Source organism: Lonchura striata, chromosome 7 (genome assembly GCF_050655825.1).
Source record: "Lonchura striata isolate lonStrDom1 chromosome 7, ASM5065582v1, whole genome shotgun sequence".
In the NCBI taxonomy this organism is placed as follows: Eukaryota; Metazoa; Chordata; class Aves; order Passeriformes; family Estrildidae; genus Lonchura; species Lonchura striata.
Genome location: NC_140709.1, coordinates 27,006,423 through 27,023,207, shown reverse-complemented (window position 1 = coordinate 27,023,207; position 16,785 = coordinate 27,006,423). Strand labels below are relative to the sequence as shown.

Sequence of the window (16,785 nt, the reverse complement as noted above, 5' to 3'; positions counted from 1 at the left end):
CAAAAATAACACCCAGGGAAAACAGTCTTTCTGCAAGTATCTGGGGACTTACACAGCAATTTCAAGCACAGCCGCCCTGAGGAATGCCATAGCACCGTCCACACCGCTATGAGGAAACAAGGTAAGGCTTAGGCTTAGCTGTAGGTATTTACCTGATGGTATTCTCTGATCTCCCAAAGTCTTCAGTCGTTTTATTACATTCTGCTGGAAATCTACAAGCGAGTAATTCTCACCTAATCATAACCCTTCTAAAGTTTACCTCAGCAATACCAAAACTACTTTAAAAAGACACTCTGCAAATTGATGTCCCCTTGGCTTCATTTTGAGAAAACTGCCTTGAGAAAGTAACGTTTAAACCAAGTCGAAATTAACCAAATATTAAATTACTACAACAACTTAAGTTCTAATTTTCTAATTTAGCTTTGGAGTCGAGCCTCTGATCAGGCTGCATGGGGCTTTGTCCACCCAAGTCTGGAGCAGCCCCAACAGCCCCTCAGCCTCCCATCCCAAATCTTCAGACAGACTGATTTATTTTAAACAGACTAAACAATGGGAAACAAGACAAAGTAGTACCATCATTATTAACTAGTTTACAGCAATTGTTTAATATATGTTTCATATAGGTAAAAACAAGACCTTGGCACCAACATATCTGAAAACTTTTTTTCATTAACACAAATGAATTAAAAACAATGATATGGAAATGCACAAGGGCATTTCAGTTAAGGCTTTATAAATATTGCATGTTCTAGAATTAAATATGTATTTTGTAAACATGTTCTAAGACTTTAGAAGAAACTAAAGAAAAAAAGCTCACTTAAACTCATATTCCACTGTGAGGCTTAATGGAATGAAAAGTATTTTGTAAAATAGATAATTAGCCATCAAACTGTTTATTGTGCTTTTTATATGGCAACCTCAAAACTCATTAATTTAAATATGGATATACTCAGACCCTCCTAAAAATACATACAGGAAAGGCAAGCCTGGCTTGAAATACTGATCCTATTAAGATCATTAATTCAATCCCTGCTCAAACATATAAAGACTATAATATTTCACAATAAGAATGAATCTGGCTCTTGGCTGGCATCAATTTGTCAAAGGGATAGTCGGAAGGCCAATTCCTAGTGTTAATGTCAGAAACCAAGCAACGATGTTATCCAAGTTTTTCCTGTACTGATGTGATGCCTTAGCACACTTCTGCTGAGCTCTGTATTTTATGGGCAAAATGGTATTTCTGACCATACCAAGATCAAAGAAAAATCATGCACCTATGTCATTAATAATCTCGTCTTCAGGAGGTAAATGACTCTGCAAGCAAACACACAACATCAGGAGAAAGTGTGGTGGCAAGCTATACGGAACACTTCCTGTCTCATCCCTCATCTCCTACAGCCAAATCATGGCAAGAACATCAGTGCACAACTGAAGGAGATCAGCACCCTGAATCTCTCAATTTTAATGTACAGTGCAGTGCCAGCTGCAATTTAGCTCTAGTTTTACAAAAATATAGACACAAGAGCCACAATAGTTTATAATAGAGGCTAAGGGCTCCTTCCCACAGCAAACTGAACGCCTCAGAATGCAGCCAACAGCTGTGGAACATCTTTTAATTCTTGTAGATGCCTTTTTCCTCCCTGCCAACATTGTCACAGCATTTAAAAGATGTCACAAACACTGAATTTTTGAATAACTTAAATTTGCTGAATGGACACAAAAGAACACAAGTCCTCACCAGGGCAGCAACAGCCCTAGTTATTCACGTTCCCCATGTTTGCTTTGAAGCAACTCAGGTAACAGCACAAAGTTAACATAGTTAATATTGAAAGCTCTTTGACATTTCCTTTCAAGTATTACCTGGATACTCTTGCTTCACTACTAAAAAAGTTCAGTAATTCTTCAGTGAACTTTGACAAGTGCACCCCTTTTACAACCACCCACAGACACACGTATTAAATCAAACAAGGCAAAATCAATCTATGTTAAGTAACACATACAAACAAGTTAGGTGACATTTTCTTGATAAATGGTTTTCAAACTAGACCTTATCTGTGTTTACTAAGGAGACTGTTTCTTGCTGCAATATATCTGCATTTGTTCACATCTGCAATGCTTTCATTTTGCCACTTTAATATAAAGGAAAAGGAATGTTGGATCTCGTCAGCATAACCCATTGCCTGCCATGATTACTACTACGTCACTGCATAGAAGGTGGGCTGCTGCAGACTTTTTGGGTTGATTTAATAAGTATTTTCTTGTAATTTTAGGAAGAAATTTCCCATTCTATCCTAACACAAAGTAACAATTTGGCAGAAAACAATCTCCATCAAAATAGGTAGGAACATTTTTAGCATCTATGAAATCCAAGTCTGTTTAGAAAGAGCAGTGAATAAAATGACTGCTCTTGCCATACCAGATGAGGAGAAATCATAACACTATTCTTGTGAATGGCTTTGGAATACACTTCTTGACTGTTGAGAAATTACAGGACATGGATACATCCTGTTGGCAACACGAAATGATGTGAAGATGTTCACAAAATGAACTGACCAAAGTGTTGCAACATTAAAACTTCTCTGTCTTGTATCCACATCAGCCTGTAAGAACTTGTTCTCATCAAGATTTTTGCCAAGAGAACTAAATGAAGATTAAAAAAGTGGATTTTAATAATCCTCTTTTATGGTTACTAAACAAAATCCCTGTCAATTTAATCCTTTATTCTCAAAAAATATTTTATGACAAATAAATGTAGATTATTTTAAGATTACTAACTTGATGAGGTTTATATTTCCTAACTCTGTTTTGTTATAAATTTTCCTTAGGCTACTTTTGTTGTAAGATGTTTTTTTTAATCTCTAGAAAATGTTTAACCAAATTAGATAAGCTAACTGCTGTTTGCATTAGTAACAAAAGTGGGTTGTTGAAGACTGTACAGCAGTCAACAAAGCACTGAACACCTGATCTTCTGCATCCTTCTAGTGTCTTTGGCTATGTACTAGCAGTATTTACAAAATCACCTTGACTTTATGCACTAGGGATAATCTACTTTGTAAAATAAAAAGCAAAAGTATAAAAGTTTTCAATCACATTTGGAAACTGTAACATACATAAAAAGATCAACATTAAATATATACAATATAAAAATACACTTTTTTCTTTATGAAAATTATAATACATAGTTATAATACAACATATTGAGCCATCAGTCACAGCTACAATATATGCAGATTCTTGTTCCACACTTATGGCTGGACTCTGGGTATGACATCTCCGTGAGGAAATTCCTCAATTTCAGAATGAAACATCAATTCTAAAAGAGAAATGAAAGAATTATATTTTCTTTGAAAACTTTCACCTGAATACAATTCCATTATTCCTGAAAAGTACCCTGGCATTCCCCCAAGCCTCCTGCTTTTCATCCCAATCATATCATCAACAACTCAGTGATGGCAAGGGCCACCAATATTTTCAGAAAACTATTGCTGCTCCCCAAAACTGACAGGATTGGTGACAATGTTAGCAGTTGATCATGTGCAGTACCATCGTGCATTCAACATGGACACTGAAACACAACCCTATTATCAGACTGAGGGATTGTTAAAGTTTTGAGAGTGTCAGACTCAAGAAGGAAGACTTCTGTTTAGAGACTCATTCATTTTTAGAAGTCTTTGCTCTGAGTCTCACAGTGTTAAGTTAGTATATCCCACACTTAGCAAACTAAACTTTTTTATTTGGAATAAGTACTAATGAATTTCGCCCTAGAAATTTCTGAAGTGGTTTTCCAATCTTAGTAGGCACATGTAAGAATCAAAAAATTTAATCAGTAAAATTCTGCCACTGGATTCCTTATGTAAGTCTTTATTATTTATGGGTTTTAAATACAATTTAAGCATCTGTTATAAATTTTACCATTGAGGACTGTAAAGACTGCCACTTAGTTGTTTGGGGTTTTTAACTCAGTACATGATTTATTAGAAATAAACACAGTAACTGGAGCCAGCTGAAATATGGACATGTTTACATTAAAGTTCAGAAGTAATTTGAAGAGGCATGTTGAATCCTCAGCCTCCCAAACACAAACCTGTGCTTCAAGACACGGTGTTCTTAGGATGTTTTGGCTTTTAAGTTGAAACTTAGGATTTTTATGTACAGCATACCTTCAAGTGACAGGCTGCATGCACTTGACAGGAATGCTGAGTTAGGACACACCTTTTGGATCCCAGGTGGAACACAAAAGGAAGAAGGCCCAGTTTCTAGCCAAGTTTCTTCAATGAGAAGAACTTGCTTCCCCCTCCTCCAGCCTGCACCAGCACAAGCTGTCCTCATCTGAAGTCCTGTTCTGCAAGAACAAATCTGACTTTTCAAAGCTAGGGAGTTCCCAAAACTACTGCAATGTCCTATTGAAAATAATACTGAACTTGTACCCCATTTAGCACTTCCAGAAGGAACATTAATAACATTAGAGAATTTTCTAAGACACACATAGAATAAATGCATTTCAAATATTTAAAATACTGTTCAAGTATTTTAAATTATTTTTCTCTTCATTGAAAAGAGACCTTCTATAATGTTTCAAAATCCATGTTGCTTCAGACAGGACAAATAAAGCTTTTATTTTTATAATACCAAACACAGACACCAGCATCCTAAAAAGCATTTGCTATGCAAAGTTGCTAGGAGATACTTGCTCTTCCTCAGTCACAAAATTTCTCAGGACTAGTCTTGAACACCCAATACAGAGTACAGCAGATAGAAAAACCCAACAATCTGAATAAACAACATTTTGCCTATTAATGTTTCCTACCTTCACTGTGGTCCAACTCTGGTCGGGAACTTAAGAAGATCCAACTTGTCCCAACTAGAACAGACACTACGAGATTCACCACAACCCATGAATGAACAATTTCTGCCTCTGTACCTGCAGTCCTGGGAAAGACACATCAAACCATCAGTCATTTGTCGCTGTTGAGGCAGGACAGGAATGAAGAGACTGGACTTAGAAGGCTGTGAGAGTAAAACTATGATTTATTCAAAATATACTGCTTTTTTATATAGAGCTTTATGAGGACCAAATTCATTGGTCCTGAAGTGAAAACAACTTACAGCGTTGGTTTAAAGTGCTTGATGCACAGTGATAGAACTTAACTATAAACAATGTGAAAAACAAGAGAGATAAAGAATTATTTACATTTTTCTCTAGCTTTTTCCCAGGTATTTGCCTGGCTAGAAATTTTTAGTTTCTTTCTTTGACGGAATCTGAGTACCACAATCATTGGTGCAAAGAAGTTACAATAAGAATTGCAACAGAGTAACATCAAAACAAGTTTTCTAAAACAGATGTGAAAAGAGAGCTACTTGTACCATCCATGATGGTCTTGCATTGCAAAGGCCTAGTAAAGAGAACAATCACCAAAGATCACAGAAACCCTAAACCTCCACCCCCACAAAAAACTAACTGCCCAAACCAGCAAATTTTCACGTAAATACTTTTGTTCTACTTCTCCTGGTTTACTTTAAAAATTCATGCTACCAGAATTTGAGTCCATTAATAGGAACTTCAGAAACTAACAGTTTTGGATGTGATCACCTAAAATGAAATGATGGTTTATATTGAAATGCTAGCTGTGTCTGCTAAGCCCATGCATCCTGTGGCAGACTCCTTCAAAGACAGTATTGTCTGTCTACAGAATGCCCTGCCCTTGAACCCAAAATGGTTGCTTACCTCATCAGGGTCCCACTCCCAAGCAAAAGAGATTCTTAAGGTTCCTGCCAGATGACATTTCCAGCATTATTCCAACTCTTGTTTAAGGTATAACGGATTTGCAAACAACATGACCAAACTCATCCTTGAGTTCTTATTTTTTAGTGAAAATAGCAAATATTCAGGGCAAGCTCAAAGGCAGGTTCAGAAATAAAATCCTTCATCAATACTTTCTTACATATCTTGCACAATCTCTTCAATCTGCCAGTTTGACAAAGGTCCCTAAGTGAGCTATGCTGTAATTTACAGAAATGATTTCTCGTTTCCTACCAGATACTGCCATTTTCCGAAGGTGGCGTGTAGAGGTGGATTCTGTCACATGTCATCTGCTGGCTTAAGGATAAGATAAGAGCAGCAAAGTACACTGGAAGAAATGGAATTAGTAGTGTCAGATATAATCCCAAAATGCTGTCTCATCCATGACATGGCACTAAGCACTACATTTTCTTTCCTTTCACTTCACTGCCTCCAATCATAGTCTACTTTAATTCATTCTTTTTTCTTTAACATTCTCCTGACCTATCAAAATCTGATTTCTGCACTTGTGCAACCCATGAGCTATATCAAAGCTTGTATCTTGTGATTCTGGTTTTTTTGTTAGATTTGTGTTCAATATTCAGAAATGGAAAAGAACTATCTCACTAACAGCCCTACTAATGCTACTATTGAAAATGCTTTGAAAAATATGGAACACAGTGATTATGGACACTGCTATTATCAACTACTGAGCAAGTAATTTATTCTAAAGCAGAAAATAAGCTGGGAGGAAAATTTCAGTAAAAAGAGTATGGAGGAGTTTTCCATTTAGCATATTTTCTGGATAGCTTCCAATCCACTTCAAAATACTTACAGAAAGAAGCTAGTGCTGCTGGGTCTAGGGTAAGAAAGCCCCTCAGTGCAATGGATGCTTTTGCCAGATCAATCCTGATAACAAAATCAAGAGTCATTAACACAATGTACGACAATGTTATTATTCTTCTAACAGTATTCTATTGTTCTTTTACTTTCTGCAAGGTATTTTTTCTGCCTTTGTAACAGTGCCTTAATCTACAACTACATCCCACACACATAGCAATGGTCCTCACTATGCCAATTCCAAAATGAAGAAGGATGCTCCATAAAGTTTCACACTGCAGCCCTTTCTGAAACAGGGAGAACCTGGAGACATCTGTCCCCTGTCATCTTTGCCATTCAGTTCAGTGTCCATGCTAATGTAAGTGCTTACACTGCTTACAGGAGCAAATGTGAGTAACTTGGGATTCCTCCCTGCCATCCTTGGAGGGAAAGAAGTCACAATTTTTTTCATAGCACCAACTCCCCCACTGGCTTATCCTATCTCTAAATAAAATAAACATTTGCAATATCCATTAATCTAGTGAATGATCTTTTTTGAGCTTCTTTCTTTTCAGTCCCACTCTTAATCTGTAATGCAGAAGCCCAAGCTGAGCCAGGAAAACTGTATGCTCAGCTATGTTTCAAACCTGACTAGGCAATGGATTCATATGAATGTGAACCTGATAGAAACAATTGTTGCTCTCTACCCCTCTTCACAGTCCCACCGGAAAAAAACAGGTCATCTCTTACATTTGCTTCACATCCTGATCCCACAAACAGCAGCAGTACATTGAAGCAGAGTGCAAGCACCAGACAGAAATGAGTACCAAAGGTCTGGATGCACAAGTACACCCTTCTGTGTTTAGTAAGCCATATAAAAAAATCATTCTTTGAGTATATCAATTAAATAATCAACAGCAAATCAACATGTGCCAAAGGAGAAAGGAACATCATATACACAGATTATATATATGCACCTTTCAAATACAAATATACTTTACCTGTCAAAGGCTGAGACTGTACTTATAGACAGCAAAAAATAGAACAAACTTTGAGCTGGGTATGCTATTGTCTTATACTGCTCAAGCAGGTTAGAAACCATGGAAAGCTCATTTCCTGCCAAAATGTAGATAACCACAATGTTCCATACAGCATAACCAGCAAGGAAGCCATGGGCGAAGAGGCCTAAGACCCTGAATGGAGGAAAGAACGTTAGACCAGTTTTAACATCTTGAATTAGCTAGATAGAAAAAGCCTATGAATGCATCTGTTCAACCCTTTTCAAGACATTGTTTCTGAGTGCTTTTTCTGTTCTAGTTAAAAAAATTCTAAGCAAGAGTTTTGTTTCCTCCTGTCACACAAGATGCACCAGAACCTGAGCACTTAAAAGAAAACAGATGTTTTACCTTCCCTTCATTACAGCCATGGGCATCAAATACTTTCACTTGTAGCTGCCTGTAGTTTCCCAAGACCACTGCCCCTTACACTTGCAGAACATTCTAACCTGTCCCCAAGGCAATCTTTTCAGTATCCTCATTGCTAAGGGAAAGCTTGAGCACAGGCTTCCAGGTAAAACAGACCACAGAAGATGGCTGTTACCTTCCCATTCTCTATTACAAAATAACTGCATATTAAAAAGTAATGGTTTTGCTATTTATGTGCAAGCTTATTCTCCCAGTGCAATTTCACTCCTCCCTCTTTCCCACCAACCAGGATTTTTCTTTGAGAATTGTCTGAATTCGGGTATTTTTATTCTGGTAATACACATGATGGGTCAATCCTACTTTCTAACACACTTTGTAGGTGACTAATGTTTTGGTTATCAGCTCAATCTCTTGCTATTGAGATTCTGTCAGAATCTTTGCAATATGACTTTCTTAGTTATTCTTTATACATCACTGTATTTCACATGTGATGTCTACATAGAAATTTATAATTTTGACAACAAATACAAAACGCTAGAGGACTGATAAACTTCATAGCTGTTGAATCCAGAACCACCATTTATTAGGAATATCCAAAAGAAATAAAAATACACCGCAACTATAGAGGAAAGACACTAATTTCAGGGAGGAAAAAAAACCCAAAAACTCAAACCAAACCCCCGATTTATGTTTATTTATATCAGAACATTTATCTTTCACCTGAAACTTCGGTGCACTGAGAGGGCAACATCTCTAGTAGTCCATGAAGCCTTCACATCCAAAAGTACATTGATATTTTCAGTGGTTTTAATCAATTCTGCACGGTCAGCTGCATGAAAACGCCCTGAAAGGATAAGGAAATCAGTTTTAGAGAGCTCTGTTTCCTTTCACCATCATTTCTACATTAACGCTTAATTATTGTTAAAAGGCTGTAAGCATCAGAAATTTCTTCTCCCCCCTTCCTGCCCTTTGTCAGCTTACATTGATACAGGATGCCTCTTGTCAGAATGATGAATCCTGGTGGGTCAGGTTATGGAGTTAACAATGTGCAAAGCACTTTGGGAAATTACCTAGCGTTCCCTGGGACAAAAAAAACCCAAACAAAACAACAGAAAAACACAAACGCCCTGCAAAAAACTTGCACCTGAAAGACTTTTTCTAAGTAATAGTTTCTTCTTAATGTACTGTGACAATATTAAGTCAAAAAAGCTCCGCTAGATATTTTGAAACCTTTTTCACCTCCACCATGGAATTAAAAAATCAAACCAAATATACCAGTACAGCAACACCACCATTCACTGTTGAAAAATCATCATGTGTATTTATTTCCAAATAATTTTTGTTTTGGAAAACTTTAAAAAAATTCTTCCCAATACTACAGTATTTAGATTTTAGATACAATAATGCTTCTTCTAATTGCAAGAATGTTCTTAAATTACTTAAATCACAATATGAACTCACGATTTTTTTCAACAAACACTTTGCTAACAGGCTGACTAATTCCAGTGGGAGCAGCAAACACAGGCTGCTGATCTGGGCTCTTTCTGTGCTCATCTTCAATGATGTCTTCCTCCTCCACTTCCAGCTCATTGGAGCTTACTTCAGCTGGCCGAGGTTTCCTGTTGGCACAGAACACACAGTGGGACAGAGAAAGAATAGGAGGTACTGTGTAAAATCCAAAGCCTCCTATGAACATTTAACATGCCCAACCTGACTGATAAGAACCCATCAGACTATGACCTGTATATTATTACCCTGTTTATAATTTTAAGGACTAAAGTTCCCATGCAGGTAGTTGACTAAAACCATAAGATTAATTCCATATCAAGAGATTAACAGTTAGAACATATCAGAATAATTGGGAAAAAAAGCTAACTTTCGTATAATTAAAATAGTAAGAATGAGAGAAAGCAGTTGAAAATTCCAATTTTTTCATGTCTGTGACAGAACTATTAGGCTAATGAACATGTATTTAGAGCTGTGATGCATCCAGGAATGCACAGAACGAAGAAGTGAAAAAAGTTAGATTTTAACCCTGGAAAGAAGTGTACACAGGCTGAATGGTATTGTGGGCTTCAAGATTTTACATTTTTGCCAAATGACAATGTCAAATACTCTTCAGCCACATTCACTGTTACAGTTAATCCAGATTATGAGCTATACTAGTTTTGTCTCACTTTGCTCTTCTTCTCTGTTTGCGGATCACCGTTTCTTCAGCTTCAGGGACATCCATGCCATTTCCATTCTGAAATAGGGATGCCACATTCTGCTGGGTAAAAGAGGTCTCAGAATCTGAAGATTAAAAAAAAACAACCCAACATGAAAGTTTCAGAGCTTTCATAAAAATGGAAATATATTCACCTAAATACATAAATAGTTATTATATAAAAAGAGTAGCAAAAAAAGTCATGATCTGAGCTTTGAATGATGTAAAGTATAACAATTTCCAAAACTGTATATCCATTATATTCATGGAGGTCTGTACCCAATGTAATCTGAAACCAGAAAGTGAAACTCTAAACTACCACTCACCCAGAGATTACTTTCAGCTATTTTAGGTAAAGAAGCACATGAAATGTTTTAAAACTAAATACACATTGTCCAATAACATTTCTGTGTTCCCAAGTTTTATTCACTTCTCTTTCCCATCTACCACTATCTCACATACCAGCAGGTACTTTCTTCTTCTTGCGTTTCCTCTGAGGAGGGGCATCAGGAGGTTCAGGGGTCAGGGGCTCGCTGCTTTCAGACTGTCGACGAACTGCTGCTTGCACAATTCCATCTAAAAACCACAGGAAAAGATCCAGCAGCCTGAATTCAGAGCCACTGAGAAACAGGCAAAAGAAAGCTGCCATTTACCACATTGTTGCCCAGCTGAGCAACAACTGAGATGAAAATGCATTGGCTATAGGAAATGTGAGAGTTGAGAATCAATGATGAGAAGTGGAAATATCCAAAGGTATTTCACAGTAACAGTATCATACTCAGAGGAAATTTAAGTATCCAAGAAGTAGCACATTCCCATTTGGGCATACAGCAGAGGGCTGCCTGAAAAGAATCCATCACTGGAAAGAACTACACCTCTATATTTCTCTTTTCTATGTGCAAAAATTATAATACAAGAGCCAAGAAAAAAAAAAAAATTATTGCATGGTGATCCACAGATATGAGCTAAGGCAAAATGGCATCACATCAAAGGAAAATTTAAATACTAAACATACAGTACAAGAATAAAAAAGGGGCAAAAAAAAATCCACTGAAGGATATTTACTCCAGTTTGAGCAATTAATTATTATACTTTGGAGGAATTTTATTTCTGTGAAAGGTTAAAATGAATTAATATTATTAATAGTGCCTTCAAGGACTGCATTTTTATGGTAACAACTGAATCTTTGTTTCCACTTCAAAGTCAAGTTTACCCATCTTTTATAAACATTTATTATGCAAAAGTAACCAACAAATAATTATCTTTTACAGTCAACTCTTCAGTGATAACGAAGTAATTAACTTATGACTTTATTTGGCCAAGGACTGAAATTGAACCAGAATGCTAAATTAATTTTATCTTAGTTCATTCAAAAATTTGAATGCTTAACACATTCAACATAAGCAGCTTACAGCTGGAAATATCTATTTAATGAATTATGCAAAGAAGTTAGAAAGGAAAAAATAGAAGGAATAAAAGAACAGTTTTTAGTCTTGGCAGAACCGTACCTAATGGAGTCTTTCCTTTGGGTTTCCTTTTTTTGGGACGACTGAGTGGAATTTCATCTGCATAACATAAAACAGAAGTATGGGTGCACAGCAAGGAGAAATCTCAATTTCCTTTTTTTAACAGCCATCCTATTGCAAGTTAAGAAATACATTATTTTTTACAGATTATGACATCCTTTGTTTTTACAGGTAGGATGACAATTCACCAGTTCACACAAGGAGAAGGAGAGTACAGAAGATGGTAGGAAAACAGAGTAAGAAATCAGGGTAAGAAGTCTTACGTGCAGCAAAGGCTCAGTACATACATGCATGTGTGTTAAGCGATAAACTGAAATACTCTGAATAATGCTCTGAAAATTAAACTTCCTGTTTAAAGCACAGTGGCAACATTTCAGTTACCTTGATGGAAATAGCTAACAGTAAAGAGAGCAGAGAAAAACAACAGTTCTAACAATGCACAGGTATCCAGTTTAAATAATCAGCCTGCATTTAGGAAAAGTATAAAGCTTCATCTTTAAAGAGAGAATGAGTGGCACCAAAAGGAACTACCAAAGTTTGTAGTTCTCTTTAATAACTCACCTTGGCTTCCACTTCATATTGAAGAAGGAAAGTTGTTGACAAGCAGTGTAAAAAGATGAAAAGAAAGTTAGTTTTGAATAAATTACAATTCACAACCATGAAATTCACTCTGCTGCTTTCGTGCTTAATTTCCTTATCCCCCCTCCTCTTTATGAGCAGCTGTGTATAACAGGGTAAAGGGTATGAAGCAATCAGCAAGATTCAACACTTTGATGGTGACTATGCACAGTTTCTTGATTGGCTAGCTGTGGATCAGATTAAAAGCTTTAATCACCTGGCTAATTAAAACTTGTCTTACTGCCTGGTATATAACAAACTAACAGAAGTTATGAAACATTTGAGCCTATACGTCACTAAAAAGACACTATCTGTCGACAATCATAAACATCACATTTACTTGGAGGTACTTTGAAGGAAGTCTGAAGTACCATCTCATAAAAACTATACAACTGTTTTTCCTTTCACACTGAAAAAACCCCCAATTTTTCCCTTATACTACATCAAACTAATAGATACCTAACTTCCTATTAAAGAGTATCTAGTCTAATTCCCAAAATTCATGGTTTTAAATATTTGTGATTCAAATAAACTAATAAAAAGAACACATAATAAAAGAGAGATGAAGAAGAGATTAAAATGAACAACATTTAAGCTACACTAGACATTAAAACTGGAATATTTGCCCAGAAGTTTTTAAAGGATTTATCTCTCATCAGTATTAAAACTGATGTAATATGGTAAAATTTATTGGCTTCTATAAAACTTTAAAATGCTTTGCATTCCTTGTAAAGCATTTTGGGACAAAATTTAGCAAGAGAAGCATTTTTACTGCTCAGAGATGTTTATGAAACTTATTTATTTTAATGTTACTACTTTCAAAATCTGCAGTACAGTATCATGATCAGTTCCACAGAATGCAATGATTTTACCTTGGCACTGGAGGAAGGGCACGAGGCGGGCACTGAAAGACAAGAGACAAAAATCAGCTTCTGCCAGCATGAACCCACCTCTCAGGAAACAGCTTCAGATCAGAACATCCAAGGTATGTTTTTCTCTGTATGCCTCCTGAATGGCCAAACATTCCTAATGGAGATGTTACATAAAAGTAGGATGTAAAAGATGCTGAACTAATATGCCTTTATCAGAGTTCTGATGGGCACTGCAGTAGGAACATACAGCTACCCTCTGTGTGAGACACAGCTTACATTTTAGCTTCAATAATTTCTACTTTTTCATGTAAGGTACCACCTTCACTATAAAGCTTATTAGTTATTCTATTCAAATAAATATAAAATATTGTAATGAATTGTGCATTCAGTAATTGTACAGTATACAACCTGAGATGAGTATTTTCTATTAATGAGGTAAATTCAGAACAATAATAAAAACAATAAAAGGAAATAAGCTCACTTATTAAAATGCTTTTAAATATTACAAAATATCATTTTTCCATATAATTTTGAACATATTTACCAGCAGGTCAAACACCTAAAATCTAAAAGGATCTCCAAATAATAATTTGAAACTGAGCTTGTACCTTTCTCTTCCCTAGAAAAAGGAGTTAACTTTCAGATTTTGTATTACACAATTATATTGAAAGAACATACACAAAAAAGTATTTTCCATGCCCAGAAAATTCAAATACCAGAACTAAAAAAGGTTGGAAGACTGGTAAGACTCAAGGAGCCACAAACTTACCACTTGTTTCTTTCCCATATCATTTGAAGTCCTTCCCTGAAAGAGGCACTGTGAACTGGTCTAGGCTCCCTCACACTGCTCAGCTCCCTCACATTGAACCGCAGCTAATTCTGAACTAAAAATAAACTTCAGGCAGCCAGGATTAGCTGGACCTGAACCCTCCTACCCCTGGGTCAGGACCCAGAACTACTCCCATTTGAAACAAGGGCAGGTTGTTCTATGACAGCAAATATTACTTGCACTAAAAAACTCTTCATTCTGCGTGCTGGCACAGGTTCTTATAAACAAGTTTTACATTGGTTTGTTTACCCAAAGGAAATGAGATACCTCATGCAAGGAAGGGTTTGTGGGATTAGACTTCAAATCTCTTACTTGGATTTTGGCCATGCTGAAGATTGACAGCAAGTGCCACTTGCTACACAGGTAGAGAACTGCACACCCTAAGGGGCTTCCAGCAAACTGGTGGGGACTGGTCACGCTATACTGGTGCACCATAAGGGAAAAAAATATTGGTAAAGGTCAGATCTCATTACTTTTATTATTTCCAACATTCTTGTGGCAGTAAATGTTTACAATACTTAGTATTTAAAAAAACTAAATGCTAAAAAACTCCATAAAAACAAACAAGACACAGCATTCACTGCCTATGCAGTAGTAATTCTATACTCAGTAGTACCTTTTTATTTTATTACCTTCTACAGAACAACTGGCAAGTGCATTGATTTCTGTATAATTTATTCCTTGCAACACAGGAAAGCACATGCAAGCAGCCAGTTGTAAATACTCATCTGCCCATCTGTGTGACAGTTCCTAGCTTTGCCATAGAGCTATCAGCTTTTGTCTAATTGCAATTTCACAGAGTCTGAAGTAACTTACCCCAAATTTCATAGAAAGGGTGAGTCTGGGGACAGGTCCCCATGGACATTTTGTTATGGACAGAAGAACCGCTGCGTGCTTTAAAATGCCTCCGAAATAATGCCCCCGAAACCAAGAGACTCCCACAAACAAGGCAGCCGCTGCCTCGGTCAAACCCTGTGTTTGCACACCTGAGCCAGGCCACAAGACAGTGGGACGCACCTGGACACTCAGGGGGAAAACGAACTATCCAAATCCCCGGATGCCCATTCCAGGACGCTGAGAAGGAAAGGTTTAAATGTCCAGAATGTTTAAAAATACTGAAGCAGCCTTCACAGATTTGTTAAAGCCTTGCAGATTTTCTTTTGAGAGGTTTATATCAAAAAGTACATGAAGGAAATGTTTGCTTGCTTCCGTTACAAAGATCTTCAGAAATGTGCGACCATGCGGCCGGTTACATTCCCCCCTTCCCGCGGGATGCAGCCGGGCGGGCACCGCCGCCTCCGCAGCGGAGCGGGGACGCAGGAGCCTCGCTACCAGGGCGCTCTGCTACCAGGGCGCTCTGCTACCAGGGCGCTCTGCTACCAGGGCGCTCTGCTACCAGGGCGCTCTGCTACCAGGGCGCTCTGCTACCAGGGCGCTCTGCTACCGCGTTGCGCTTCAGCTCCGCCTCCCCTGAGCAGCTGCTGCTTGGGGAGCGGCCCGCCACATCCCTTCAGCAACAGCGCTCAGGTGGGCCAAACTCCCGCCGCCGGGCTCCCCGCCCTGCAGCCCCACGGAGCCGTTCGCGCCCCACTCCCGCTCCGGCCCCACCGCCCCCTCACCACGCCGGGGCCCGCCCGCCGCGCCGCCATGGACCACGCCCGCCCAGCTCCGGCTCTGCGGGGAGGAGCCGCTGCTCCTTCCGCCCTGCGCCGCGGTTGCACCGCCCCCCAGCGCTGGGAGGTCCGGCTTCCCGTTTTCCTTGGCTGCGCCGTGTTGCCGGCGGCTGGCCCATCGGAGCGAGCTCAGCTCCGGGGCCCCGAGCGGGAGTCGTCGTCTCTCGGGCTGCAGACAAGCAAAAGCAAGGAGAAAAGAGTTCTGGACTAGTTCAGTTTGTAGCCAGGGTCTTAAACTGATAAATGAAGTAATCGAAGAAAACAAAACCAAAGTAAGAAATAATACATGGAGAAAAGGCAAAGATGCTGGGACTAGGCAGACGTGGGGAAGCTGCTCATGGACCAGGCTGCTATCTCACCCTTCACCAGTACATACCCACATCAATGACATATTGGGGCTTCTCTCTCTCCCATTTTACCTCTAAACAGGGAATACAAGCCCTGGCTCTAGAACAAACAGGCATCCTGTTGGCTGTAATACTTGCCTTTAAATAACCTCTTTCTAGACTGCTTAACTCACTTTTGTTGATTTTCCTCCAAGATGAGGTAGGCCAATAAAATAACCACCTGTGTACCTCAGGTGGCAAGACAGCTACAAATATGAGGTGGAGAGAGTGAGTAACTTAGTTTCCACAAGCACTGAACCCTTTGCTGAGGAGACCATGCTACCACAGACCAAACCAACAAGAGAAAGGTTTTGTGATTATTTTCCTCTTTGGTAAGTCCACATTCTGTCAGTTTGTACTCACTTGCGTTGATGGAAGAGCAGAAAAGATATATTTACAGTATTATGAAGTTAACTGGGTTTTGTAGTAATTATTGTTATGCCAACACTGCTCCTATTTTAAAGGTAAAAAGGATTAGCAACAAAACAATACCTTCATAAATAATAATGCTGACATACACCATGCAAAAAAAGCACATTCTTACTTAATATAATTTGTAAGACCTGCAGAATATAAAGGCATCATAGAACCCAGAACAAGCATAATAAAAAGGAAGTTTCTGAATTTATGTGTAAGTAAATAACACAAATACA

The 16,785-nt window shown here is 38.1% G+C and overlaps 1 protein-coding gene across 8 annotated transcripts; it reads right to left on the bottom strand.

Moving 5' to 3' along the window:
* Positions 1 to 570: 570 nt before the first annotated feature.
* Positions 571 to 16,645, bottom strand: TMEM237 (transmembrane protein 237). Of its 8 annotated transcripts, none has more exons than XM_085584596.1 (14): positions 14,890 to 15,749; positions 14,386 to 14,496; positions 13,245 to 13,276; positions 12,316 to 12,326; positions 11,737 to 11,793; positions 10,691 to 10,804; positions 10,200 to 10,314; positions 9,484 to 9,641; positions 8,743 to 8,866; positions 7,600 to 7,791; positions 6,615 to 6,688; positions 6,035 to 6,128; positions 4,808 to 4,929; positions 571 to 3,313 (listed from the first exon to the last, which is right to left on the bottom strand). In XM_085584596.1, exons 1-14 carry the CDS (start codon positions 14,899 to 14,901, stop codon positions 3,246 to 3,248), a joined length of 1,284 nt encoding a protein of 427 aa, XP_085440722.1. In that variant the 5' UTR covers positions 14,902 to 15,749; the 3' UTR covers positions 571 to 3,245. The 8 variants fall into 8 exon arrangements, with proteins under 8 accessions (XP_085440722.1, XP_085440726.1, XP_085440724.1 ...); XM_085584600.1 differs by having other exon boundaries at positions 15,091 to 15,749; XM_085584598.1 differs by having other exon boundaries at positions 14,386 to 15,147; positions 15,693 to 15,749.
* Positions 16,646 to 16,785: the final 140 nt, after the last annotated feature.

Excerpts from the sequence above, each read along its gene's own strand:
- TMEM237 (XM_085584594.1), bottom strand. The coding sequence starts at position 15,865 with ATGGGCCAGCCGCCGGCAACACGGCGCAGCCAAGGAAAACGGGAAGCC. Across the intron at positions 11,794-13,244 it reads GCCCTTCCTCCAGTGCCAAG|ATGAAATTCCACTCAGTCGT; the intron begins GTAAAATCATTG and ends TATGTTATGCAG. Across the intron at positions 7,792-8,742 it reads TCAGTGCACCGAAGTTTCAG|GGTCTTAGGCCTCTTCGCCC; the intron begins GTGAAAGATAAA and ends TCCTCCATTCAG.